Source organism: Nannospalax galili, unplaced genomic scaffold (assembly GCF_000622305.1).
Source record: "Nannospalax galili isolate Female #2095 unplaced genomic scaffold, S.galili_v1.0 scaffold1877, whole genome shotgun sequence".
Taxonomy (NCBI): domain Eukaryota; kingdom Metazoa; phylum Chordata; class Mammalia; order Rodentia; family Spalacidae; genus Nannospalax; species Nannospalax galili.
In genome coordinates, this window is record NW_008339061.1 from 26,150 (window position 1) to 53,740 (window position 27,591).

The 27,591-nt window shown below is 49.9% G+C and overlaps 2 protein-coding genes across 7 annotated transcripts; one reads left to right on the forward strand and one right to left on the reverse strand.

Annotated features, from left to right (window-relative positions):
* The first annotated feature begins 1,083 nt into the window (after positions 1–1,083).
* Positions 1,084–7,507, forward strand: Hnrnpab (heterogeneous nuclear ribonucleoprotein A/B). Of its 3 annotated transcripts, none has more exons than XM_008833763.3 (8): positions 1,084–1,308; positions 1,391–1,637; positions 2,382–2,550; positions 3,573–3,731; positions 3,886–4,017; positions 5,687–5,795; positions 6,483–6,623; positions 6,893–7,507. In XM_008833763.3, exons 2-8 carry the CDS (start codon positions 1,414–1,416, stop codon positions 6,961–6,963), a joined length of 1,005 nt encoding a protein of 334 aa, XP_008831985.1. In that variant the 5' UTR covers positions 1,084–1,308; positions 1,391–1,413; the 3' UTR covers positions 6,964–7,507. The 3 variants fall into 3 exon arrangements, with proteins under 3 accessions (XP_008831985.1, XP_008831984.1, XP_008831986.1); XM_008833762.3 differs by having other exon boundaries at positions 1,105–1,308; positions 1,388–1,637; XM_008833764.3 differs by lacking the exon at positions 6,483–6,623 and having other exon boundaries at positions 1,106–1,308; positions 1,388–1,637.
* On the reverse strand, positions 5,164–26,334 carry Phykpl (5-phosphohydroxy-L-lysine phospho-lyase). 4 transcript variants are annotated; one of them, XM_008833759.3, is made up of 13 exons: positions 26,225–26,334; positions 25,479–25,597; positions 24,220–24,379; positions 21,811–21,885; positions 21,222–21,309; positions 21,029–21,145; positions 19,801–19,883; positions 19,348–19,573; positions 10,717–10,871; positions 10,314–10,403; positions 8,700–8,830; positions 7,883–7,942; positions 5,164–5,392 (listed from the first exon to the last, which is right to left on the reverse strand). In XM_008833759.3, exons 1-12 carry the CDS (start codon positions 26,281–26,283, stop codon positions 7,893–7,895), a joined length of 1,353 nt encoding a protein of 450 aa, XP_008831981.1. In that variant the 5' UTR covers positions 26,284–26,334; the 3' UTR covers positions 5,164–5,392; positions 7,883–7,892. The 4 variants fall into 4 exon arrangements, with proteins under 4 accessions (XP_008831981.1, XP_008831983.1, XP_017653835.1 ...); XM_008833761.3 differs by lacking the exon at positions 21,811–21,885; XM_017798346.2 differs by lacking the exons at positions 24,220–24,379; positions 25,479–25,597; positions 26,225–26,334 and having other exon boundaries at positions 21,059–21,145; positions 21,811–24,202.
* Between the last annotated feature and the right edge of the window lie 1,257 nt (positions 26,335–27,591).

Sequence of the window (27,591 nt, forward strand, 5' to 3'; positions counted from 1 at the left end):
AGGCCAGCCTTGGATACACAAGTCCCAGGCTACCCTGGGATGCATAAGACTATTAACACAAAAGTCATCTTTTTATTTTATGTGTACCACATGCATGCATGGTGCCCTTGGAGGCCAAAACAAGTGCCATCAGGTGTCAGAGAACAGATTCCCAGGAACTGGAGTTACAGAGGTTTTGAGTGCTGGCTGCTGGGTATCTAATTGGGGTCCTTTGTAAGAGTAGAGGTGCTCTTAATCGCTGAATCATCTCTCCAGTGTGCCCCCCCCCCCAATAGTCACCTTAAATGAAGTTAAGCCAGAGATGGGTTTGCAGGCTTATAATCTCAACACTGGGGAGGTGGGGGGGGGGCACGCTGTGTGAGTGTGTGTGTCTCAGAATTTCAAAAAACCAAACCGCATAAACAAAAGAATTGAAAGGAAAATCTTAAGTATGCACAAGTATAAATGCGATGTTAAGTGGCAAGTGGTGCTAAGCAGAGTTGGGGGAACACTATGGTTCAACGTTCATGGCGCCAGATCCCAGGATCCCAAATGCCTCCAGTGTGGAGGGATTGGGCAGGAACTTGCGCATTTCAGGACACTAACGCCGATAGGGGAAGGGGGTCCCGTCCTGATCATGCCAGGCCGCGCTGCAGTCCTTGGATGACCCCAACACCCCACATCTTGGAAGCCAGGTTTCCGGCACTGTGGGGGCGACCTTGGACGACTGTGGGGGGACTTCCTCCCGCTCGTTCTCTTTTGGGAGACAGGGAGGAGCCGAGGTTGGTGGGAAGGGGTGTGCAACGACAACGGTACTGGCCGGCCGCACCGAACAAGAAAGCCGCTGAGCGGTGGAGCCTCCGAACCCTGCCGGCCGGTCACTCAGCACGCTCGATAGGCCCGCCCGCTGATGACCGGAACCGTCCGCGGTTCCCCAACTCGCGCGCGTTCCAAAACGAGGACAAAGCCCGCCCGGTTCCCGGATCTAGAGCGCGCGCGCCGCTGCCACTAATCAGAAGTCAGGACAATGGTGAGTGGCGGGCCGCGTCATCCAATGAGCGCGCTCCTTGTTGCGAGGTGGCTCCGGCTCCGGCATTATAAAGAGCGCCACGAGTTGGCATTGTCAGACGGAGGTACCGCGCGGGCCGGAGCGGAGCTTTGGGTCGGTGAGTCCCGTGCGGCGGCGGCCGAGGCGGAAACGTAGCGGGAGCGGCTCCGTCGGTGGACGGAGTACAGGCCGCGGCGGCGCGAGGTTGAGCGCGGCCGAGCCCGCGGTGCCAATCAGGCGAGGAAAGGCCTAGCGGGCCTCGCGGCGTCATCGGCGGCGAGGTGAGCGGCTGGGCCGCGGGCGGTGGGCGGGCGTTCGGGGGTGAACCGTGCGGGCCTGACGCGCTGTTATCGCTCGTAGTAGGAGCCGCGGCGGCCGGGCCTACCATGTCGGAAGCGGGTGAGGAGCAGCCCATGGAGACAACGGGCGCCACTGAGAACGGGCACGAGGCCGCCCCTGAAAGCGAGGCCCCGGCCGAGGCCAGCGCGGGGACCGCGGCGGCGCCGGCCGCTGCGGCGTCTGGGGGCGGGACCGCGGCGGCCCCGAGCGGGAACCAGAACGGCGCGGAGGGCGACCAGATCAACGCCAGCAAGAACGAGGAGGACGCGGGGTAGGTGCGGCCGCGGGCGGGGGCGCCGCCTTTGTTCCGGGGCCGCCTTTTGTTGGCGCCACGCGGCGGGGGGAGGGGCGGCCGAGCGGGCTTTGGAGCGGCCCCCGCGCGGCCCCTTGGCCGGGACTGGTAGGAGTTGGTTGAGGGGGACTCGGGATGGGCCACCCCAGAGCCGCTCCCGCGGTAGCGGGCTGAAGCCCGGCCTTGGGCCGGCGGCCCCGGAAGAGGGGAAGGCGCCGCGACCTCGGATCGGGCGGTGCGGAGGGCCGTGCGTGGGCGGAGTTGGCGCGCGGCGGGCCGGGCCGGGCCTGGCCTGCCTCGGGTCGAGGGGCGGAGTTTCGTCTGAACCCCGGGGCGGGCTAGGCCCCAGGAAAACCCGCAGTTCCTTGAGTCGGGTTCACGGTGTAGACGGGACAAGAACGAGGTCTTAGATTGGGGAGTGGAGGACGCAGCTTCTACTTGTGAGTGGTCAGGGGTCTTCTGGCCGGATTGTCCTTGATCACAGCCTGTGGCTATCCCATCTCGTTAAGCTCGTTAGGTCCGGGTTGAATTGACTGGAGAGCGGAGGCAGAATAACATGAAAGTACCCTTGTAGACTGAGAAGAGTGGCTGTGTAGACCTGGCCCGCAGGATAGTGGCTTTTTAAGCCTTCTCGTTGGAAAGCTAGCCAGACCCAGGCCTTCCTAAAAGAAATCACAGCTTGCATCCAAGACTGATGCCATGTGTCTCACCCTGCCATTTCAGAAAAATGTTCGTTGGTGGTCTGAGCTGGGATACCAGCAAGAAAGATTTAAAGGATTATTTTACTAAGTTTGGAGAGGTCGTTGACTGTACAATAAAAATGGATCCCAACACTGGAAGGTCAAGAGGGTTTGGGTTTATCCTCTTCAAAGATTCTGCCAGTGTGGAGAAGGTAAGCTGGACACTTAGAAGCCCTGTTAGGGTTTTAGCTCCTATTGCTGCAGTGGTTAGATGATTTGGGACAAGTAGAGGTTAGGAGCTTAGATTCCTGTTTCAGGGGGTATAGTGCGGATTAAGTTGCAGTGTATGTGCTGGAGTGACTGGAGGATTACTCATTTTTGGTTTTTTTTGTTTTTGAGACAAGGTCTCACTTTATAGTCCTGGCTGTTCTGGAACTCACTATGCAGACCCGGCTGGTCTTGGTCTCTAAAGATATTTCAGCCTCTGTTTCTCAGCACTAGGATTAAAGGCATGTGCCATCATGCTCACCTATTTTTGTTTTGGTCTTTTTTTGAGATGGGGTCTCCCTGTAGCCCCAGCTGGCGTGGAACTTAACTGTAGACCAGGCTGGCCTTGAACTCGGATCCACCTGCCTCTGCCTCCTGAGTACTGGGATTAAAGGCATGTGTTATTTTGCCCAGCTCCCAGCCTTTTCCTCTTAAAAAAAAAAAAAAAGTTTGAGAGCCCTGCTTATGTAGGGCAGAGGCTGAGCAGTAACCTGTGGCCCTTATTTCCTTTAGTATGTGCCTATTCATGGGTACAGTGAAGTAAGTACATTATTATGGGGATTAGAAAAAGGCCAAAATTATGAGGATAGACATTTAGCCTCATTTTAATGAGGCTGGACCCCCATTCCTAATCCTCACATTTGTGGAAGAGTTCATGTGGTTGCAGGGGTGGAGTCAGCATTTAAACTGTAGTAGATTATCTTCACCCTGTGATCCTAGTCACTGCTGTATTGGAAAGAGGTGAGCTTGAAGCTGAAACTACTGGTAGAAAGAGGTTGTTGAGCACCAGCAAAGGCTCTGGGTGAAGACTGGTTTATAGGTATTTTTTAGGTGGTTTTCTGTCTGTACTACAGGTTTGGAGAACACCAGGTTGGGGTGTCCACTTGGAATAGTTCCAGAGGAATGAAATGAGTTTTGTGTGCTACTGCTGCAGTCTTGGTTAAAACCTGACACCTTTCTGTCACAGGTCTTAGATCAGAAGGAACATAGACTGGATGGCCGTGTCATTGACCCTAAAAAGGCTATGGCTATGAAGAAGGATCCTGTGAAGAAAATCTTTGTTGGGGGTCTGAACCCTGAAGCCACAGAGGAAAAGATCAGAGAGTACTTTCGGGAGTTTGGGGAGGTGAGTGGCCTGCTAGCTGTTTTCTTCCTGGTCCTTAGTGGCCTTGTCCTAGGACTTTCTCACTTGTCATTGTTTCTCAGAATCTTATAAGTTACCTATGTGTTCTGGGCTACCAGGGGGTTGGACTTGAACTCTGCTTGCTATGTTTTTACAGATTGAGGCCATTGAGCTGCCAATGGATCCTAAGTTGAACAAAAGACGGGGTTTTGTTTTTATTACATTTAAAGAAGAAGAACCTGTGAAGAAGGTTTTGGAGAAAAAATTTCATACTGTCAGTGGAAGCAAGGTAAGGCACCACAGCTCTGGCCTGGTTTTGGATAACTGGCTCTTGGGAGATATGGATTAGTTTGGGCTTACCTCCATGATCTCTCCAGGTTAGTAAGACCTTACTATTTGTCTACAATATATCATGCTGATTGGGACAGGTAGTCTTCTCTTTCAAAGAGCTGCTGGGCTGGTAGGGACTAGCAGTGAAAATTGGTTGTGAGGAAGGCTTCTATGAATGGAACATACTGACCAGCTTTGATTCCTGATTTAAAATGAGGAGTTCGAAGATATGTAACAAGTTTCCCTCAGTTGATGATTTTTTAAAAAAATCTGCTCTAGATCTTTTCTACTTCCCTTTTCTCTGCTACCTCTGTTCCCATGCACCTTCTGGGTAGCTAACCCTGCTGCAGGCAGGCTCCTGGGCAGCTCTCATGTAGTCCTGTGTAGTGGAGTGCTTCATACTTCAACTAGTTTAGATTGTCAGGTTGGTGCTTTAGGGCCGTTGAAGGTGTGGCTTGCTGTGTGTGGCAGGGTGTAGCAGGCTCTGTGTGGAGCAGGAGTGGCCACCAGATAAGGTGACAGGTAGGGTGGGGCTCCAAGAAGGTTCCCTACCTTCCTCACTGCGAGTTTAGAAAGCTTGGGTGGAGATTAAAGCAGGCAGTTGGGTGAGGTAGTCAGTTAATCCAGTGGACTATGGGGGCCTTTTTGGTATGCACTAATGTGAAGGGATAGGAAGAGCCTCAAGCCTCTGGCAGTATTTTAGTGAAAGTGCTGCTGGTGGGTCTTAGAAGTAAATGTATTTAGATGGGCATATTCAGTATTTATGTGTATGAGTGTATTGTCTGTATGAACCTAAGTGTACTGTGTCCTGTGATGCCCACGGAAGCCAGAAGAGAGGGCATTGGATCCCATGGAACTAGAATTTTAGATGGTTGTTAGGCACCATGTGGGTTCTGGGAACCTAACCAGAGTCCTCTGCAAGAGGAGCAGCCAGTGCTTTTAACCTAGCTGAGCCATTCTCCAGCCTCCTGTTCAGTATAATACCAAGGTGTCTGTGTGGGGCACTTTGGCCTGCTCAAAATTTTTGAGGCAACATCTCACTATGTAGATGAGGCTAGTCTTGAACTCCTAAAGTCTTACACAACCATACCCAGTTCTTTTTTGCTGTTTTTAATGGGTGTCAGAACTATTCTTAAGCAAACCATTAATATTTATTTATAGGTAGAAGCACCCCACCCCCAGTAAATCTCACTGCAGTTCCTGCTGAGATTCAGACATCACAACAATGGACTGACCAGGGGTGGGGGTGGCAGGCAGTTTGGCCTCAGAGGCGTACTTTTATCTGTTAGGTGGAAGTCTGGGTTCTGTTAGTATTTAAGTAGGATGAGTATCTTCTGTAAAAGAAAAAAAGTAAAACTTAGTGCCTGAGGCCCCTTGTAAGAATACAGACCATGCCCAGTATGGCTAGTTCCTCCAGCTGTCCTGTTAGACATGGAGCTGTCTCTAGACTTACTGGTTTTAGCTGTGGTTCTAGGAATTTCTAGACCAAAAGTAGCCTCCTACCCACCATGTTTTCAAGCAGATGACTTGATGTGCCATCTGAACCTTTGTTGCAGTAAAGGTCTTTGCAACCATCCCAGACCTGAGCTCGTCCCACAGGACTTGACCCACTGTCCTCTTGGTTTTAGTGTGAAATCAAGGTTGCCCAGCCCAAAGAGGTGTATCAGCAACAGCAGTATGGCTCTGGGGGCCGTGGAAATCGCAACCGAGGGAACCGAGGCAGTGGTGGAGGTGGAGGTAAGTGGAAGCTGGATGAAGATTTTCCCTGCCTGCAAGAAGCTTCCTGTGCCTGTCTGGGATTGCATTGCCTCTGGTGTTTTGTGCAGCCGGGATAGGCAGACAGTGTGAAGTGGGGTCAGGGCAAAGGATAGGAATGGTTTTCCTGGGTGGAGGCTGTGTGCTTGTGCTGCTGTGGAATGGAAGAGCCCTGTCTTTTCTTACTCATGCAGCTTGGGGTCCCAGGGCAGGGGTGGCATTTGCGTTGCACTGGGGAATGGGGGTGGGGCAGGGGGCATGGTGGATTATGCTTGGCTCTGTGGCTGTCCTGAGTCTTGGTACACATTACCCGCGGGCTTTTAGAAAGGCAGAGCTGTGCCAGGCGCTTAGCTGTTTCCATCCCAGGCCCCTCTGACTCCAAAGCCTGAACTGCATCATTTTCAAGGCAAAGCTGCCAAGGGAGGAGGAGGGTGGAGGTGATCAGAGGGTGATGTGAGCAAATGAGCTACCTGAATTCCAAGTGAAGTTAGCATCCTGGCCTCCTGATTTCAGGGCTGGGCCAAGGGCCCTCTATGCCAGAACTGTAGCCTCTTGGCTTCTGCCTGAGTTGCCATAGTAACCCCGCCACCCAAAGGGCAGGATATCCTCCATCCTAGCTCCTGCGTGTGCTAAATGGTCATGGGCCCCTGTGCCCTGCTCCCCCCACAGGTCAGAGTCAGAGTTGGAATCAGGGCTACGGCAACTACTGGAACCAGGGCTACGGCTACCAGCAGGGCTACGGGCCCGGCTATGGCGGCTACGACTACTCGCCTTATGGCTATTACGGCTACGGCCCCGGCTACGACTACAGTAAGTAGGAGAGGGAGGCCCCATCTACTTCCTCCTAGGGGAGGCAGGTCAGATAGTGTAGGGGCCGATGGCAGCAGGGGCTTTGGAGTCAGACAGGTCTGGCTCAGGCACTGGAGCTGATTTGGAGCTCCAGCTCAGGATCCTCAGTAAGGTGTGGAGAAGCCGATCCCTACTATGCAGAGTTGTAAAGTCCTGAGGATGCGTGTCAAGCGCCTGGCACGGGGTGAATGTTCAGTAAGTAGTAGCTGCTACGTTGTTCTTGTCCCTAGGTCAGGGTAGTACAAATTACGGGAAGAGCCAGCGACGCGGTGGCCATCAGAATAACTACAAGCCATACTGAGACGGCAGCAGGAGCGGCCAACTGACGACCGCACACGCTTTGTTTGGATACGGAGTGAACACAATTATGTACCAAATTTAACTTGGCAAACTTTCTATGGCCTGTCCCATGTGCATCTTATTTAAAATTTCCCCCCCTGGAAATCACTCTCCTGTTTACTATTTCCAGAGCTCTAGTTGTTTTAGGCAGCGTGTGGTGTCTCAGAGGCGAGAGTGGCATTAGGGGGCTGATTTTATTACCAGGTTACCCAGTACCAGATTGGAGGGTCTGCTTCCTGCTGCCACTCTGCAGCCTGGACCTGTGGACCCTGGTTGTAAAGAGTAAAACTGTATCTTAGGAAACCAGTGTCACCTTTTTTCACCTTTTAATTTTATATTATTTGTGTCATACATTTCCTGTGATGGAAGTGTTAATTTTACTGTACTTTTTGGTACCTTTTGGGAATCTAATGTATTGTAAGGTATTTTACACGTGTCCTGATTTTGCCACGACCTGGATATTGAAGCTATCCAAGCTTTTGAAATAAAATTTAAAAAACCCCCAAGCCTGGGTGAGTGTGGGATGTGCTCTGTGAGACCTTGCCCAGTGTTGGAGGTGCCAGGTGCTCTGAAACGAGGGCCTCCCACAGCAGGGTCCTTAGAGCTGTTAACCCACCTGACCTTTTTTGAGCTACCACTTTGCACCCATAGCCTCCGATTTCTAGAACATTCTTAAGTTTTGTACTTAATGGATGGCTTGAGTGGAAATGTATTGGAGATTGCCTGGTGGAGGTGGGGTGACAGCACCCAGGGGTAACCCATTTTGACAAAAACAACCAGTGGCATGTATGTGGGGTCATCATCACTCAGAATACTTTTAAAAGGCTCAACTGCTGATGGTAAGATACAAAGCAAGGCCTGCTTGTTTGGAGGATGCTTACCTGGGCTGTCTCAGGGCTGGATCCTCAGTGTCTCACAACTTCTCAATTTTTCTTCCATATCTGAAAAAAGACCACACAACCGCTCTACTTGGTCCACACTTCTCAGGTGCCGTCAGTGCCCAGTCTGCTTGGATGTCAGTTGTATCATCCAGATCCATGTCTTACACCCTTTTTTACCCCATGCTTTACACCATTAAAACCCTCTTCAAGTCACCTAGAAGGAGGTAGGAGCGGAAGGGTTTCCTTGGTGGTACTCTGACCCCTACACCTTGAGACAAATGGTTTAGTCATAGTCCAGTTTGGTAGAAATTTTTTTTAGAGTTTGGGCAGATGTTGGCCTGAGTGGGTTGGGGATGTGGGGAGAATTTCACTGCACTGTTAATTTCTGGGAAAAACCCTCACTTTAGCTACTTAGCAACTGAAGATGACCCTAGCTTAAAGATGGAACAAAGGTCCTGTTGCCAACATTCTAAGGGTAACTATATCCCCATTCCTATTTCAAAGAATGGGGATTGAAGCATAACCCTGGATCATCTTGAACACATGATCCACCTATCTCAGCCCAAGTAAATGTTTGCTGTCATGCCCAAACCCACTAGTTGTAAGGTGTCTAGCCCTGCATTCCACTTTGGTACCTGTCAAATGCATATGTTGGGTAGTGGCTTGGTTCCTGCTCAACAAAGTCTACTGTTCACCAGAGCTTTCTGAACTACCTAGAAGACACTTTAGGTTACTAGTTTTGTGGTAGAGACCTGAGGGTTGAACCCAGTTCCTTATGTGCCAGGGAGTTTGACCACTGAGCCACATCCAAGCATACCTGTTAGTATGTCATCCAGCACTGCTACCACATACTGTGCGTTGTCCAGGCTAAAGCACATTGGGGGCTTAAACTTCAGGACGTTCCTCCCAGGGCCATCAGCGCTCAGCAGAATGTGCTTATCCTTAAGCCTGTAAGGACAGGGCACTTTGTCTTTCTCTTTTTGAGACAGGGTAGCCCCAGCTGTCCTGGAACTCACTACATAGACCAGGCTGGCCTTGAACTCAGATCTGCCTGCCTCTACCTCCCAAGTGGTGGCATTAAAGGCATGCACCACCACGCCCAGCAGCTTTTTTAAAGTCTTATAGTCTGATGGTAGTAGCCTTGTATTTAACTCTAGCTATGCTGTCCTCAAGAGGCCAGTTCCCATAAGGACACTCTGGTCAGTCATATGTGTCCTCTGGTCTTTTTATTTTGGAAATGGTGTCATGTAGTTCAGGCTGGCCTCCTAATTATGTAGCTGAAGATGGCCTTGAAAAGCACCTATTGATATTCCGTGTCTTCTGGCCAATTAAGTGGTTACGGACCACTCATGGTGTACCTTGTGCAGAGCCTTCAGTCTATGGGCTTTACTATCTCATTTTGAGCAGATTTTGCTAATGTTGCTGAGGCTGTTCTTGGCCATCCTTCTGCCTTAATACTGATAGTTGTGCTGCCATGCCCAGCTCCACATTAACACTACCTAGTCCGATAATTGCTGCAGAGAGTGGAGTGAAACGAATGCATTTTGACTACCCAGCATTGTTTTGTAAAACATTTTAAGCTGGGCATGGTGGTACAGCACACTAGGCAGAGGCAGGCAAAACACTCAAAGACAAATTTGTTAAGTCTCAACTGGCTTCAAACTCAAGGGAGTTGTCTGCCCATCCTCAGAGGTGCTGGGGTTAAAGGTGTTACATTCTTTACTATTTTTAAAATTTTAAAATCTTAGGTTGAATCTTGCCTCAACAGAGGTCCCCCCCCCCAAAAGTTCCATTTTCATTGAGAATTGGAAGGCTGGGCTAAGGTCTGAGGTAAAAGATAGAAGGATTTGGTATCTGGCTTCCACACCACTTGAGAATTCAGTCTGAGGCTCCTAGAGTGGAGGTAGCGATATAAATTGGGAGAGCAAATTTTAAATCAGTATTGAGTAGGTTAACAAGTGCATTCCAATGAGCAAGGTGACACATTCACAGCAAATGAAGGCATGGCATACTCGGTGTGGTGGGAGAAGGCCTAAGATTGGGACAAATGGAAAGAATGGAATGAGTGGAAGGGTAAAGTCCTGAGGCGCCTGGTCTTGCCTGGGGTTCAAGTGGAAAGTCATGTCAATGAGGTGCACTTATTAATCTAGATAATTCCCTACCCAGAAGAGGATGCAGGAGTCCTCTACCCAACAGCCTGCCAATGGGGAGTTGGATCCCTACATTAGGGCTACTGGGTTCTGAGTGTCTGACTGGAATTGTCCGCTGGAGAAGACTACCATAGAATATGGGGCACAGAATGGGCAGCCAGGTTTTCTGCTGATGAAGCCCTTCATCCAAGGCTGTGGGCTTAGGTTCCCTCCAGCTCATTGCCCTAGGCTGTACAGAGGTATCTTAGTACTTAGTTTGTTTCAAGAAAAAAAAAAAATACCTGGATACCACGTATTCAGTCTCCTGTGTTGCTGGTGTCCTCATGGCCTCATCTTTGATCAGGTCCACACCAATGAAGAGCCCAGTACCCCTGGAGGAGGTGATATTAAAAGGTCTGTCCTTGAACCATGGTCCTTAACCCTCTTTGGAGCTCCCTGAACCTTTCCCTGTGCCTCTTGGGAGGCTGGACAGCCAGGAACCCTTGGAGGAGGGTGGAGATAAGTTTTGGGAGTAAGGTACTGAGTGTGGACAGAAGAAAGTTTGGGTGTGCCTTTATGTTTCCTCCTTTGGAGAGTGGACATAGAAATTAGCATCCCAGGGTAAGAGGTAAAAGAAGAAAATGGCACCACGCTGGGTTCTCAGCAGGTGTTAGTGGTGTCTATTGATTGTCCCCAGATCCTTACCTGACATCTCCAACGATGGGATGTTTGGCTTTCTGTTGGCTGAGGAGTTCCATCAGGAAGTTGCCCACACTGGCTGCATGAGCCTGGAGCTGCTCCTTTTCCAAGACATCCAGGACTGCCAGTCCCACAGCACAGGACACAGGATTTCCACCAAACTGAGCCAGGGGATAAAGAGTGATGTCAAGTGCCTGGCTGAATGGACTGGGGTCCACATGGAATTGCCACACAGGCAGTGGCAAGACGACAGGCCCTGAGCTTCCTTACTTGGGACTGTCCTCTTCATAAATAGGGATCTCTGGGGTTCCTGTGAGCTGTCCTGCCTTCCTGGGTCTTTAGCATAGGTGAGGTACCATAGAGGTATGGCAGGAGTTCTACAGCTCCTGTCAAGAGTGGCCTTAGGACCACACATCTGTGGGTGGATCAAGAGCAACACACTCCTGCAGTCCCAGCACTTGGGAGGCAGAGGCAGATCTGAGTTAAAGGCCAGCCTGGTTTACGTAGTTCCAGGCCAGCTGGGGTGACAGGGAGACGCTGTTTGAAAAAGGCCCCCCCCCCCGAAAAGCCACTGGATGATGTGAGCTCATGGCTGTACCAAGCCCAGGGATTTTGACAGGCTGTGTGGAAGCCACATCTGGACTGGGGGCTCCTTTTGCTTGGCTTGTGTGGCATTTCTCTAAGTCATGAAATGAGTGTTAGAAAAGTCATAAACCTGTTGTTTCTGATAGCAAATGTGCTCTATCTGGCTGCACTCGATGGGCATCCTGTGTGGTTTGGCTCACTTTTGGTCCAGTAAGCCCTGAGGGTGCCTGAATGTGGCTCTCTGTATTGGGAGCAAGGTATGAAATACTTGGTAGGTCCTTAAAAATATTGAAGGCTCAGTAAAGTGTAAGCCTGAACATGCTTTCCTGGACATGCAGCTTCTCACCTCATCTGTCTCCCATCATGCAGTGGCTCCCTAGTTGAGCCTTCCCTGAGGGCAGTGGCAGGATAGCCCATGGATGGTTTTACAAGGACAAGGCATATAAAGGACAGAATTTACAGAAGAAAAGCAACATGCTGGACAACAGATTTTATCAGAACTATAAGACGTGACTCAATTCTAGGAGTCCTCCCTTGCTAAAATATGCAAGGGAGGATGTGAACACGAAACCAGAACATGAAAAAGGCAAGTGGAACCTGAGACCTGAAAGACAACAGTTGAAACAAGATGGGAAGGAGAGTAGATCTAGATCAGTTGAGTAATTATGAACTTAAAGACCAGGTGAGAAATGCCCCAGGGAAGAATGGGTAAGATGTTAGAGAAAGCTCGAGATACAAGGTAGGTAAAGCAGCTGTGAATCCAGGAAGAAAAATGAGAGAAAACCTGCAAACAGTTGATGTGAAGATAAAAATAAAATCTCAGACTCAGACAAGATAAATGCATTTGGATGCATTATAAAGTTTAATACATTTCCAAAAGCTTAGGAAGCATATCACATTTTTGTAAGAGGCAAGAATTAGTGATGGGGTGGCAGTGGTGGAAATGCAGGGCGAGGTTACCTCCCGCACCCTAGTTCTCTCTGTAAAGGCAATGGGTTTCTTAGCTGCTTGTGACTCCAGCCACGGGGGATCTGATGCCCTCTCCTGGCCTCCTTGGGTCTCTGCACATGCAAGGTGCACATACAAAGAGCACAAACATAATAGACAAAATAAAAATTTAAGAGTAACTTAGTGGATCTAGGTAACTAAGGAGACCTCACAGTCATTAGGTTGCCCATGAATAGAGTTCAGAGGCCAGGCATGATAAGGAATACAGACTTGACAGAATCAGTTCACAAAAAGTGAACTAAACCAACCATGAAGACCAATTTCCATAGTTCATAATGTTGTGTCTAGCTTTGGAACAAGATCATGACACACAAGAAGAAATCAGCATGTGGCCCATACTCTGAGGCTGGGGAGCAGCACAGATGGCTGCTGAGAAGCCAAGGATGTGTATGACAACCGTGAGAAACGTGAAGAAAGGAGGAAAACGATGCCTCCCCAAACATCAAGGAAGCGAGATTGTAAAAATGAACAAATCTTTTGGGGCTACAGGGAGACTCCGTCTCAAAAAAAGAAAAACAAAAAAACCCCACCAGGAAATTGAGTTGAAAAGCAACAACTAATAAGAGAAATTCACCATAGAGGCTCCACAGATTGGAGCAGGCAATAAAAGCTTTTATTTGAGACTGCCCAGTGTGAAGACCAGAAAGAAAAAGGCTGAGCGCAGGGACGCACTTCTGCATGCCAGTTACTCAGGAGGCTGAAGCAAGAAGACTGCCTGAGACCAGGAATTTGGGGGTAAGTCTGAGTAACACAGTGGGACCCCCCCCCACTCAAAGCTAGGATAAAAACCTCAAACCTGTGGAAATAGACTTACATAAACAAATGTGAGTTTCAGAAAAAGGCACAAAAATACTTGAAAAATCTGAGTCCAGTAATTTAGAACAGACTATTTGTATCTCCTCAAAAAGGGTATGCTGAGACCTTAACCCTCAAAGTAATGGCATTAAGAAGTAGGACCTGGGGCTGGAGAGATGGCTCAAGGTTAAGAGCACTTGACGCTCTTGCAGAAGACCAGGATTTGGTTCTCAGCACCCAAGTGGTGGCTAACACCCATCCTTAACTCCAGTTCCAGAGGATCTTACGTCTTCTGACCTGTAGGCATTGCACACATGGGTGCACTTACATATGTTCAGGTAAAGTATAAGTGGGGAGGGGAGGCGCCAGTGCCACAGTGCAAGTGTTTAGTCAGGGCAATTTTCAAGAGTTCTTCCACCACATGAATTGTGGAGAGCCCCTTCTCAGGTTATCAGGCTTGGTAGCAAGTATCTTCAGATACGCCATCTCACCATCTCATGTGTTCCTTTTTTTGTTTTGGTGGTCTTGTGACAGGGTCTCCCCTCTAGCTCTAGTTGGTCTGGAGCTTGCTGTGTCAACCAGCTGGTTTTGATCTCTCAGATTTGCTTGCCTCTGCCTCCTGAGTGTTGGGATTAAAGGTATGCACCACACCTACTTTATTTATTTATTTATTTATTTATTTTTGGTCTTTTTGAGACGGTCTCCCTGTAGCCCCAGCTGTCCTGGAACTTACTAGACCAACCTGGCCTTAAACTCACAGAGATCCACTTGCTTCTGCCTCTGAGTGCTGGGATTAAAGGCGTGCATCACCACACCCAACGATTTTTTTTTTTTTTTAAATTTTTAAAACAGGGTCTTAACTATGCAGTTGTGGCTGGCCAGGAACTATGTAGACCAGGAAGACCTCATTCTCGGAGACCCATCTATTTCTATCTCCCAAGTGCTGGGATTAAAGGCTTGTACCAGTATGCCTTGGAAATTTTTTTTTTTTTTTTTGAGACGGCCTTCCTATTTAGCCCAGATTGGCCTTGAATTCAAGGATCCTCCTGCCTCAGGCTCTTTAAGATATTTCATTATTTTATGTGTATTTAAGGTGTGCCTGTATGTATGTAAGTGTACCCATGTTGTGTAGTGCCCATGGAAGTCAGAAGAGGGCTTTGGATCCCTTGGGACTGGAGTTACGGTTGTGGGTGCTGCAAACTGAACCTAGGTCCTCTGCCAGAGCAGCCAGTGCTCTTAACCTCTGAGCCATCTGTCGTAACTCTGCCTCAGCCTCTTGAGTGTTGGGATTTCAGGCATGTACCACATAACGAGTCTAGGTGGAGCTTTCACCAATGGGATCAGATCGTTATGAAAGGGATCCCCGAGGGTGCTCTGGCACTTTCCACCATGAGGGTATAGTGGGAAGCCAGCTATCTGCAACCCAGAGAGGACCTCAGACCCCACCTGTCTGGCTTTCTTATTCTAGATTTCCAGTCTCCAGCATTGTGTTCAATACATTTTGGTTACTTTTGAGCCACTCAGCCTATGGTGCTTTTGTTATTACAGTTCAAACTAACTAAAATGTAAAGAAACTGAAGCAGCTGGGCTGGTGAGATGGCTCAGTGAGTTAAGATGCTTCCTGCCAAGCCTAACAACCTGGGTTAAATTCCTGGGACCTATGGGGAGAGATGAGAGACAACTTCAAGTTGTCCTATATGAATACCAAGGCAGGTGAACAAATGTGGGCTGGGGCATGTGGTTCAGTGGTAGGATGCCCAGTACATGGAGGTCCTAGAGTCAATCCCCAGGCACCACAGGAAAACAAAACACACCTTGAAAAGATCATTTTTTAGCTGGGCATAGTAGCACATACCTTTAATCCCAGAACTTGTGAGGCAGAGGCAGGTGGATCTCTGTGAGTTCAAGGCCAGCTCTGGAGACCCTGTCAAAAAGAGCCCCCCCCCAAAAAAAATCTAAACATGAACATAAACATTCCCATAAAGTAGACTAGCATGCTTATTTTCTGTTTAACTGTTCAGCTGTACCGGAGCCTCTCCTAACAGGGTAGCTATTTATTTGGAGGCACAATTTTTTTTTTTTTTTTTTTTTTTTGGTCTTTTTGAGACAGAGTCTCCCTGTAGCCCCAGCTGTCCTGGAATTCTATGTAGACCAGGTTGACCTTAAACTCAGGGATCCACCTGCCTCTGCCTCCCAAGTGTGGGGATTAAAGGCTTGTGCCACCATGCCTGGCTATTTTATTTTTTTAATGTATTGTCTCACTGTGTAACCCTGACTGGCCAGGAATTGGATATATAGCCCAGGCTGGCCTTGAGCTGGCTGCCATCTGTCCCTAGTGCTGGGACTAAAGGCGTCCACCGCCATGACCAGTGAGGTATAATACTTTTGTGTAGGATTTTTTTTTTCCCCAGGCTAAGCAGTGACTCATTAAATCTAACCCTATAATACAAGCAACAAAAACAAAAATAAGCAAATTGGATCATATAAAAAGTTTTTTGGGGCTGGACATGGTGGTGTACACCTTTAATCCCAGCACCTGGTAAGCAGAGGCAGGTAGATCGCTTGTGAGATCAAGGTCAGCCTGGTCTATATAGTGGGTTCCAGGCTAGTTGGGGCTATAAGGAGATCCTGTTGTCCCTCTCTCCCCAAAAAAGGAAAAAACAAAAAAAAAAAAAAACCCCAAAACCCACAGAACAAAATCAAAGTCAATAAAATGGCGCTGGAGAGATGGCTCAGCAGGTAAAAGCACTAGTCATACAAGCCTGGTGACCTGAGTTTCATCCCTGGAACCCAGATAAAGAGCTAGATGCAGTGGTGTGCATCTAATGCATCTAATCACATTTGTTGTGGTGGTTTATTTAGTTTTTTGGTCTTTTTGGGACAGGGTCTCCCTGTAGTCCCAGCTGGCTTGGAACTCACAGAGATCCACCTGCCTCTGCCTCCTGGGTGCTGGGATTAAAGGTGTGCACCACCACACCCGGCTAATCCCAGTTCTTGTAAGGCAGAGACAGGAGAATAACCTGGAAGACTATGGGCCAGCTGGCCTGTTATACACAGCCAGCAAAGCTGCAGAAATGGAATGACCTTGTCTCACCAAGGTGGAAGGCAAGGAGAGACTCCTGAAAATTGTCCTCTGACACCCACGTGCATTCCCATACTCAAATTTTTTTGTTATTTTTTAAAAATATAAGTGCATCTGTGTCATGCAGTCAGAAGATGGTGTTGGAGTCCTTGGCATTGGAGTTACAGACAATTGTTAGCTATCATGTGGGTGCTGGAAATTAAATGTGGGTCTTCTGCAAGAGCATCCAGTGCTTTTACTGAGCCATCTCTCCAGCCCCCACAAATTTAAAAACAGACTCAAAAACAGAGTTGATGGATGTTAAAAATTGGGCCAGGTGTGGTGCACACCTTTATTCCCAGCACTTGGGAGGCAAAGGATCTCTGTAAGATCAAGGCCAGCATGGTCTACATAGTGAGTGCCAGGCCAGCTGGGGCTACAGGAAGACCCTATCTCAGAAAGACTAAAAAAAAAAAACAAAAAACCTGATCGAGTGAAAACCTGAAAATTTTGTCAAACATATAAAGGAGGTGGCAAGTTATCAACTAGGTAACTAGATGAAATACATATACTACTGACAGAGTGTAGTAGTGTGTGATATTTATGCTTGTGGAGCACACATAATCACAAAAACCACCACAAGCACTAGTAATTTAAAAACAGAAAAGGAAACAAGCCAGCATTTTATAGAAGAAGGAATATACATGGCCAATGAATGAAGGGGGTTGGCAAGATGGTTCAGTAGGTAAAGGTACTTGCCACCAAGCCTGATAACCTGAGTTCAAGTCCTGGGATCTACATGGTGGAAGGAGATAACTGGTTCCTGCAAGCTGTCCTGAGTTCCATGTGCTTGCTATGACATGTGAATCCAGGTATGTGTGTGACAAACACATATACACAAATGTGTTTTGTTTTTTTTTTAAAAAAAAAACATGAGGCTGGGCATGGTAGTGCATGCCTTTAATCCCTGTACTCGGGAGGCAGAGGCAGGTGGATCCCTGTGAATTCAAGGCCAGCCTGGTCTACATAGTTCTAGGTCAGCTGGGGCTACAGGGAGCTCAAAAAAACCAAAAACAAACCAACCCAAAAACAAAACCATGAGAAAAAAGAATGGTGGTGGAATGAGGCATGCCCCAGGCAGCTGACCTTGGGAGATCTGGGGGGGGGGGGGGGGTGCTAGCTCCCAGGAGACTGGATGCATGTCATGGACCATGTGAGGAACCTTATCACACAAGATGAGTATTTGCCTGACCATAGGGGTGTCTATACTGATCTCAAAATTCTGAACTCAGGACTTGGTAAGAGGAAAATAACGGGAACCAATATGGCAGAGCCACACTAGCCTGGCTACCCACACACCCCAGTGGCACCCTTGGTCAGCTGACCTGGCTGCAGCTGTCAGCGGCGATAGGAACCTGGGAAGTCTACAGATTTCAGAAAATAAGCTAGAGGACACTGATGTAAAGCTGTCATAGAAAGCTGTGAAACCTCCCAACTGCCACTCAGAATCTTGGATTGGAGCCTGTGAGCTAACTGCTGCCTGCTGTGAGGACCTAGCTGCTTTTACCCACAGTAAAACCCTGAGGGGGATGAGCCTGTTGGAGAACGAATTGGTCCACACTGGGGTCATTGCGCTGAGTGTGGCCCTGAAACAGCCAAAGTGTAACTAACTTGCATGCAAGGGCTGTGAATAGCTAACTTTGATGAAGAAACCAAGTCTTTCCAACTGCTGAGAAAAAAGAGAAATCCCTACTTGACGTTGCTAAGCAGTGTGTAAGAGAAACAGAAATTAAGAGTGAAAATCCCATTTCAAGAAACCTGGGTGCAAACTCCATGGAAAGGAAAGGAAGTGGGCCCTTACTTTGGCACCCATGTAAGAATTAGAGATCTGACACTCCGTTTTCTCCAGTACCCAGCTCAGATGGATAGGATGGATGGGTTTTTTTTCATTTGCTAATAGAAGGCATGAAGGTAGGGTGGGGTGAGGGTGGAGATGGGAGAGGAAGTCTGAATATAATCAAAATTCATTGTATGAGATCCTTTAATCAATAAAATTTCTCTTAAACATGAAGAGATGCTTCCCAAAATCTGAAGTCAAGACCGTATGAACTATATTTAATACCTCACTTGACTGGCAAAAATGAAAAGGTGTTGATGAGAAGCTGAGCATGGTAGTGCTCACCTGTAATCCTGGCATTTAGTCTGAGGCAGGAAGATTGCCAGGAGTTGGCAGCCACAGCAAGTACCAGGCCAGCCAGGGCTACATAGTAAGACCTTGTCTCAAAAAATCCAAACCACCACCACTCAACCCAAATAACAGCAGCAAAACTGCCCTGATGGTGTTAGCCTGTGAAGTACTTTGGACAACATTATCTAACACACACCCTATGACCCAGCAGTTCCACTTCTGGGTTAATTTGTAACCTATCTTTTCACTCCCAAGAAAGACTTCTGCATACAGACAGAAGAGAGACCTGAAAGGGTTTTCCACAGCTGCACTGATCATCACCAAAAACAAAAGAGCAACCTCAAAGCAGAGAGGACCAAATGAGTGACAAGTGGTACAGATGAGTCTTGGTAGTGTGACATCAGGTGAAAAATACCCACAAAGTCCCCAAGTTACGTGCAGCTTGGTAAACCTCAACTAAAGTAAAAAACAGACAAATAAAAAACAGCTACAATAAGTAACATGGGATTCAGAGGGAGGTCATTGCTGAGGGAGGCATGGAATGGGTACATACAAGGGCAAACCCGGGTTATTGTCAAGATCCTAATTTTTATTTGAGGTGATAGCTTCCCAAGAGTTTATAAATAATCAAGTAGGGCCAGCAAGATGGCTCAGCAGGTAAAGGTGCTTGCTGCCAAGCCTGATGGACTGAGATCTCCAGAACTCACATGGTAGGAGGAGAGAACTGACTCTTGGAAGTTGTCATTTGACCACATGTATCACATACACACACCTGTCTCTGCCTCCTAAGTGCTGGGATTAAAAGTGTGTGCCACCATGCCCGCCTAACATTAATTTTTAAAGATTTTTACAGTATTTAAAACAATCTGACCTAAATGTAGCTTCCTAGAGGATGATGTCTTAGAAGTCTTTGTACTGGGCACCGTGCCAGTCCTGACGCCTTCACTGACCAAGGGCAAGGAGCTGTCCTGGCAATCCCTGTCCCGTAGCCTCTACTTACTGTGTTGAAGTATTCCACACCAGTGGCTTCAAATGCTCTTGACACCGCTTGGGTGGTGGCGACACAGGCAACAGGGTGGCCATTGCCGATGGACTTGCCCATGGTGACAATGTCAGGGACAAAGTCTTCCCCCTGCATCTGGAAGGCCCAAAAGTGCTTGCCTACTCGGCCAAAACCAACCTGGATCTCATCTGCGACAACGAGCCCTCCGGCCCTGTGGATGTGCCTGTGGAGGACAGATGGCTGACAGGCCTGTGGCAAGTGACTTCAGTCTTTGGGTGCTGAGTCCTTACCTTGGGAAAATGGCTAGCCTTTTCTGGGCTGTTATTTCTTTAAGGGCCTGTGTCAAAAAGTTCTGTCAAGTAGGCTAGGCTGTAGTTAGATTTGGAATAGATACTGGGGAATCCAATTACAGCCTGCCCTCCCTTGGGCAAAGCCCACCCATCTACTCACTCTGCCACCCTGGAGAAATAGCCGGCAGGGGGAATGATCTGGCCACCCACACTGGGCAGGGACTCGGCAAAGAAGGCTGCAATCTGTGGATGAGACAGGTGCTCCGTGAGCTCCCGCTGGGTCAGGCCCCTTCCTTTGCACTTTATGAGCCCTTGGACTCAGCTTGCTCTTGTCAGCTACATTCCTGGATATCCCCTTCTTTCCCATAGGCCCTTTCTTCTCTGTCCCCTATCTGGTGACCAGCACTACTCTCGTCCCACCTGGGACAAAAATGTGGCCGTTCTGATCCACTCCCTCATCTGACACCCACTGCCTCACCATGGTCACATCTCTCAGTGTGCTGCTTGTTCTCTCTGGCTACAGGCCGCCTTCTGCACTGGCCTCCTGCACATGCCATCTAACTAGACACCTCTGCCTGTCTCATGCGGCCCCAGGTGATGCTTCAACCCAGATCCCTGTCTGCCTCTCTGCAGAATCTCCAGACTTCCCTGGGCAGGTCTCCTCATGGTCCCTGTCTCTAGGCTGCCCCACTGAAATCCACCCTGCACACAACTCAGAGTGAGAGAACAGCCCAGTCCCCAGGTTTCCTCCCTTGCTACTGAGGCTTTCTACGGTAGAGTTTCAGCTGCTCAGCATGATACTGGACCCCCAGGAATGAGAGTCCTGCCTACTTCTCCAGGCCTGCTTGTCCACCTGTCCCCCTGCCCCACCTGTCCCACTCACATGGTCCTTGCCTTTGCACAGGTGGCCACTAAGGTGGCCCTTGCTCGTCTGCTTCCTGCTCTGCCTTGAATGGCTAACTCCTACTCACTTTTTACCATGTAACCCCATAGTAACCTCTTAACCACCCAGGCTCATCCAGTGTAGACCACAGGACTGTATAACCCAGGATGTACCTCTATCCACACTAAAATTCTACTGGGCATTTATGGAGCTGCATCCCTCTCCCACATTAAATTCTCCAAGGGCAGGGGCCCAGTTTGCTTTCTTTTACACAGCACTAGGATTGAGTTCAGGGCTTCACACATGCTAGGCAGCACTCCTCCACTGAGTTATATTCCCATCCCTCTGTTTATATTAAAAAATTGTCATATAGGGTTATCATTAAGTTGTTCAGGCTGGCCTTGACCTTGATATACACAGCCCAGACAGCCTCCCGACTAGCTGGGATGGCATGCCTATACCACCAGGCTTGGGTCATTCACTGGACTGGTATGGGTGTGGTTACCTTCCTGCCCTTCTCCTGTGCACTGCTCACCAGGTGCTTCACCTCGTTGGCATAGGCCTCAGCTGGATTGGGGTGGTCCTCCTGGTAAGGGCCCCGGTAGGTGTCTGGGAGAGGAGCCTGCAGGGGGTGACAGAGCCATGTCATCCAGCCTGAGGGTGGGCACCGACCTGTTGCTGATGTGGGAAGTGCATACCACGTGGACCCATTCCTTCTGGCCATCCAGGTCCCGGAACTTGTAGGGGCTGATGTCGATCAGGGAGCTCAGGTGACCGTGATAAGCACTGGGGACAGAAGGATGGTGGGCTTAGGGGTGGCATGTACTCCCTGGAGTGGCCTTGACCACTCTCTACCACCCTTGAAGACAATATATCAAGAGGCTGATCTTTCTGGCCCAGTACCAAGTTTTTGAGCTGGGGATTAAGCACAGGCCTTAGAGTGACTTTCTGCAAGGCAACTTGCCACATCACAATTCTAGTTATTTGACCTCTCAGGTCTCAGGCATAACTAGCTACTGAATGTGGGAGATAGAGCTGGAACCGTCTGAGTATTTCAGCATTGTAGCACAAACTTCCCTCCCCAGCAGCTGCCTTTACAGAATGGCAGGCCGAAGACAACACCTCCAGGGAGGTGTCACTGGGGCCTAGTCTTCTGCCTGCCATGCTACCTCCAATGGCCAAGGTCCTTCTCCCTGCCAAAGGGTGACTAAGGCTGGAGCCTTGCTAACCTCTAACAAGCCCTTGGGTCCATGGTTCTGGACCGGCAGGGCTGTGAGTTGCACTTACTGGTCTAATACTACCACATCCTGGTGTCCTGTGTAGCAGCGAGCCAGGCGCAGGGCCAGGTCATTGGCTTCTGATCTGTGACAGAAAATGTGGGTATGACCTGGAATGCCATCTGAGGGCTTTCCACAGAGGCGGAGAATTCTCAGGACACCATTGGTCAGGCATTGCTTGCTCATGTGATAGGACCAGGGTGGAAGCAAGCAGTAAGACAGATGTGCCCTCGTCCTCCCTGAAACATACTCTGCTGTGTCTTGAAAGTCAAAAAACAAAGGCATAGGCATAGTTCTTCTAAGTACTAGTACTGGATACAGGTGCTGCGGAGCGGGAATGGAATGGAGGGTGTTAGAGGCTAATGGTGTTCCCCTAAAATGAGTATACTGAAGCCTTGATCCCAGTACTGTAGAATGGTCTATATGCCACTGCATTTGGAGATGAGGCTTTTAAAGAGGTAAGTAAAAAGGAGGCCCTCAGGGCAAGCCCCAGTCTGATCTGACTGGTGTCCTTATGAGAAGAGTTCTGGATTCACAAGGGGACACTAGGAACGTGTGCACACAGACGGCCAGTCCTGTGAGGGTAGTGGGATGGCAGCCATGTGCAAGCCCAGGAGCAAGGCCTCAGGGGAAGCTGACTCTGCCAACTTTATGATGTGGGACTTCTACCTCCAGAACTGTGAGAAAATACATTTCTATTGCTCAAGCCCTTTAGTCTGGGGTCTTTTATTATGGCTACCCTGGCAACTGAGAGAGTGGGGTCAGTGATACTTCCGCAAGGAAGTGACACCTTAGGACTTCTTCCTAAGTCCTGAGGGAGAAGATTCCAGGTAGAGGCCCTGGAGGTTGCCTGGATGAGAGCAGCTGGTGGCCATGAGGATGGACAGAGAGATGTCCTGGAGGCAGGACTGTGTGTGTGGTTTTGCTCCTGAGCACATGCACGTGAGATGGTGTGTACATGGCATGTGCTGGGGAGACCCAGTGCCATGATTTCAGAACAGGTGCAGGTAGAAGGCATTTCATGACTGTCTTCAGATATGTGAAACTTGAGATGATTGTCAAGTGGCCACTCAGAACCTTAAGATAAACATGTGGGAGGCTTGATACAGATTTATGCTGCCTTCACATGGATGACAAGTAAGCAGATAGGCCAGCTCACAGAGGAGAGGGCTTAGAGGGAAATCTCGCCCAGGACCTGCCTCACAGGACAGAGGAAGAATCAGCAAAGAGTTAGAGAAGCGGCCCCAGAAGCTGGTAGACACCAGAGCAGGGTATCCTGGAAGCAAGAGGAAAAGGCGTCTTCAGAGACAGTGTCAGCTCTGTCAAACCCTGCTGAGAAACAGGCAAGAGAGCAGACTCACAGGATATGGCAACATGAAGTCACTAGAGTCCACATGGAATGAACTTGGTGGGGTGAACCAACAGGATGGGCCGCTCCCTGTGCCCAGCTCTTCCCAGTCTAGGTGTTTCCATTTCCTAGCCAGCCCCTTCCCTCCTTTCCTTCCTTCCCTCCCACTTACTCTCTTTTTATTTTGTGGTACTAGAGATTGAAGTGCCCTATGCATACTAGGTAAGCACTACCAGGTGGCCCCTTCCTTTGAACTGCCGCCTCATCTGTAAAATGAAGACAGTAAGTCTACTTCCTATAAATTATTCAGGGGACTGAAGAATACAGCTTGTGGGTGGCAACGTCACTGTGGTCATTACTATAATCCAAATACCACTACCTACCATATGTTGGAATGTGATTCTGTCGTTGCTACTACTAGATACAAGGGCCCAACACAAGCCACTTTTGTTTTCCTCCTCATGACACCACCTTCCTAGTTAAAACCCTCTGAAGGCTTTCCAGTAATCTTAGGATAAAAAGCAGCTTTTCACTTGACTGATAAAATCCTGGGTCCTTCTCCATTGTCACCTCTTCCTCTTTTGGTGCCTCAGGCACTTTCATGCCACCGGGCCTTTGTACAGGGATACTTCCAGTGGAGTGGGCAGCCCCCTTCATTCCGTGTTCCTTAGCTGCCTCTTCATGGCCTTTAGCATCCACAGGGAGGCACCATCAGGTCAAGCCTCATGACACCCTGTATTCTTTCTCCAGAAAATGACCCTTCAGTAATTTCTTATTTCTTTGTAGAGGCACTTGATGTTTCTGTACCTTTCAGAGCCACCTGAGGACTGTATCCATGAAGCAGAAAGAAAACCCATTACACCTCATTAAGCCCTGTGATCCTGGTAGGGGGGCCATGGTGTCCCTTGCTGAGATCCCTCAGAAAAAGCTCCAGGATCTCTAACGGGAAAGAAGGAACCTCTCCTTGAAGCCTTCTCCACTCCCCAGGCAGCTTCATTATGCTGTACCCAGCATGGGTGACTTTCCTCTTCGGGCCTTGTTCTTACCAGGGGCTCGCTAACCTCTACTTACCCAGAATTCAGGAAATAAAATACAGAAAGCGGCTCCGGCAGGGTCTCCGACAGCCTCTGCGCATAGTCCACGATGTTGTCGTGCAGGTATCGGCTGTTGGTGTTGAGCACCTGGTTCTGTTCATGTGCAGCTTGGACCACGAGGGGGTGGCAGTGCCCGACTGCAAGAGGGCCACTTCCATCACATGGCCGACTCCACTCAGCCAGCCCTACCAGACCCTCCCCACCTCCTCTGCCCCAACCCCTTCTGCAGTTACAGAGGGAGATGTGGAAAAAGGAAGCTAATGATGGGGGAGGGGTGAGCAGAGATGATGGCTATGAATTGGAAGGGCAGAAGGAAAACACCAGCCTCAGAAGCACTATCTAGAAAATGTACGCCTTGCTTTCAGGGAGGTATTTTGAGACTGTGGGACAAAGGTAGGCCCCCGGTGGGACTGTGAGCAGGTGAGTGAGTGATGCTAAGAGTAAACAACCACACACAAGTTCCAGCAGTTACAATTATTCAGAACACTTGGTGGCTATCACCTCAGTTGCTTCAAGGCACAGTGAGTGGATGACAGGGATGTGAGGGCAGAGCCTGGAGTGGAAGCCCTGACTTTTAACCTTTATTTGCCTCCAGTATGCCTGCTAAGTCTGGCCCCTTTCCTCCATCAGCTCTGGCAGCCCCAGCTAGCTGAACTTGTTTCCTGAGGCATCAGCAACAGTCAATGCTGAGAGTCTGCAGTCATGACCCTGCCCTGGACAAAGGCCATGCTGCACAGGTGGGTCATGGCTCAGCAATCTGCTGCAAATAGAGTTTGCCACGAGTTCCAAGGGGAATTTGGACCCTCACACCTGGACCTTTGATTGGTGCCTGGTTTAGCACAGCTGTGGTGTGGTGCCTTCTTTGGCTACTTTACAAAGACTTAGGCCTCAGGGCTGAAGAGCTAAGAGGTTAAGAGCACTGGCTGCTCTTGCAGAGGACAGGGGTTCTGTTCCCAGCACCCACATGGCGGCTAACAACCAATCCGGTTCCAGGGGGATCTGACTTCCTCTTCTGGTCTCCCTGAGCATTGCACAATCGCGTGCACTTACATACATGCAAGCAAAACTCACATACATTAAGTAAAACAGAAACAAAGATTGGGGCCTTCACTGCACATCAATGTGGCCAACCCACAACCAAACTCTCAACCCAACCTCTCAACCCCAGGGTCACCTTGGAACCAGAGTCACAGCCTCAGCCTCCACTCCTGCACCGACAGGAGGTCAGATACTGACCGTGAGCCACATTGTTGATGCAGTCTATGTATTCTACCCCTCGTTCATCGTAGAGGTATTGCCCTCGGCCTCGAACAATCTTAACAGGATCCTCAGGAAAAAACAGTCGACAGGAAGAGCTGTGGGGACAGGCGGGGAATGGACAGCCATGTCTGAAGACCTGGAGTGGGGACTCCACTCCTCACAGGCCTCCTTCACGCCTTCCTAGTTTCTGGCAAAGGACAAAAGCTTGCAGCCCAGCAGAGGGTGGCTTCCCTGACGTCAGCCTCCCCATTCCAAAGAACAAGATGGGGCAGGAAGTTGTAGAGGCAAAGTTGTCGAAGTCGTGTTCAGCCCTGATCATTTCTGCACGCTCCCACATCAGGCCCTGGGGTCCCGGTGACAGGGGCTTTGGCATGGCTGCTGAGAACGGGTACCCTCAGCCTGAGCATCCCTGGGCGTCCCAGTGGCCCCGCTGCCCCTGGGGCTAGCTCGAGCTCTAAGCGCCAGCCTCTCCCCCTCTTCACGTGGCAGGAGGTCCCCCCCCCCCCCTGCAGGTCAAGGGCAGACTCCCTCTCACTCTGCGGGGACACGAACCCCGCCCAGGGCCAAAACTCTGCTCCACCCCGGCTCGCTCTCAAGCCAGGCCCGGGTCCTCGGCAGGCGAGGTCCTCCCGGCTGGCCAGGGCTGGCCCCTCGGCTGAGGCTGGGAAGTCAGCGGCTCCCGGAGGACGCGCGAGCGGTGTACGTGTCTGCCCGCCGGGTACCTGAGCAGCCGCTGTCTCAGGGCCAGAGTGGCGGCCTTGGCGCGGGAGTCCGCGGCCATGACGCCGCGCTGTCAGTCGGGGTGGAGCGGCCGCACGCACGGCCCCACCCCGCCCCCGGCCCGGCCCCGCCCCCGGCCGGCCCTGCGGGTTGTGGGCGGAGTTTGCGTCTCGGCCCTGCCCGCTAGAGCTCACTTCCATTTGTGGTCAATGGTTTTTTCTCGCGTGTGGTTCTCTCCTTCGCTCCGACGGCGGCTCTGTGTACTCCGTGCGGATCGACCCTCGGCCCTGCGTCCCTACGGTTTCTCTCCCGGGAGTGTCTCCAGGTCACCCAGTTGAGCGGGATCTGGACTCCAGCGGGTCACGGTCGGGCCAGTTGCTCCCCTTCCACCCCCAGCATAAGATGTGACGCCCTGTTATCGGTATAGCTGGTATGCGGCGGGGGTGGCGCAGTAGGTTCGGTTGTCTCCACCCAGGAAGGGCCTAGGCCTTTCCAGTTTGGTGCAGGAGCAGCAATGACGGCAGGACAGCTCAGGGCCACTGCCGGGGCTGGTCACTGGCAGTCCCTGCTGGGTCCCTGCTAGGCAGGGTGAGCCCGAGATGTCGCAGTGCAGACTCTTGCAGGGAGTTAGGCAGGATGAGGGTTGGGAAACTCTTGCGCCCTGGCATAGAGCGCAGCAAATAGGCCCAAGAAAGAAAGGGCGTTGCTTCCATGCACACAGTCCAGAGAGTGCACATCAATCAGCAAGGACCCGCTGCCCACCGAGCGAGAAGAGGCCTCTGAGGGGCAGGGAGCTGAGAGAGCAGAGGTACCCCCTTCCGGGGGGCGCTGGGACAAGGCCCTGGGCTCCGCCCTCCTCCCCCCATGGCTCATTTCTTCTCATCCCCATAAAATTCTAAAACACAAAAGGCATTTATTAAAGAACATCCTTATATTCTTGTGTTTATGTTTTTTTTTGTGGTAAAATATACATGACAAGCTTTACCATTTTAGCCATTTTTAAAGGTACAGTTCAGTGGCATTAGTACATTCCCATCCCTGCATCCAATCATCACCATCCAGTACAGAACTTTTCATCTTCCAAATTGAGTGGAGTTTATTTCTAACTCTAAAACTGAACTGAATGATTTAGAGGATTCTTGCAAAGTTCCTCCCAAAATAACCAAGAAAATCAAATTGTTTGTGGCTTGTACTTTGCTTCTTGAAGGTGAATGCTCCTGAGAACCAGTATGAGTGGGACTGTAGCCACTGGTTTTGGTAATGTATTGGTTCCTCCTCTCTGGTAAAGACCCAGATGTTCATGTTCATGCCTTGGCCTTTCAACTTTTTATTCTCTCCTCTCCTCTCCTCTCCTCTCCTCTCCTCTCCT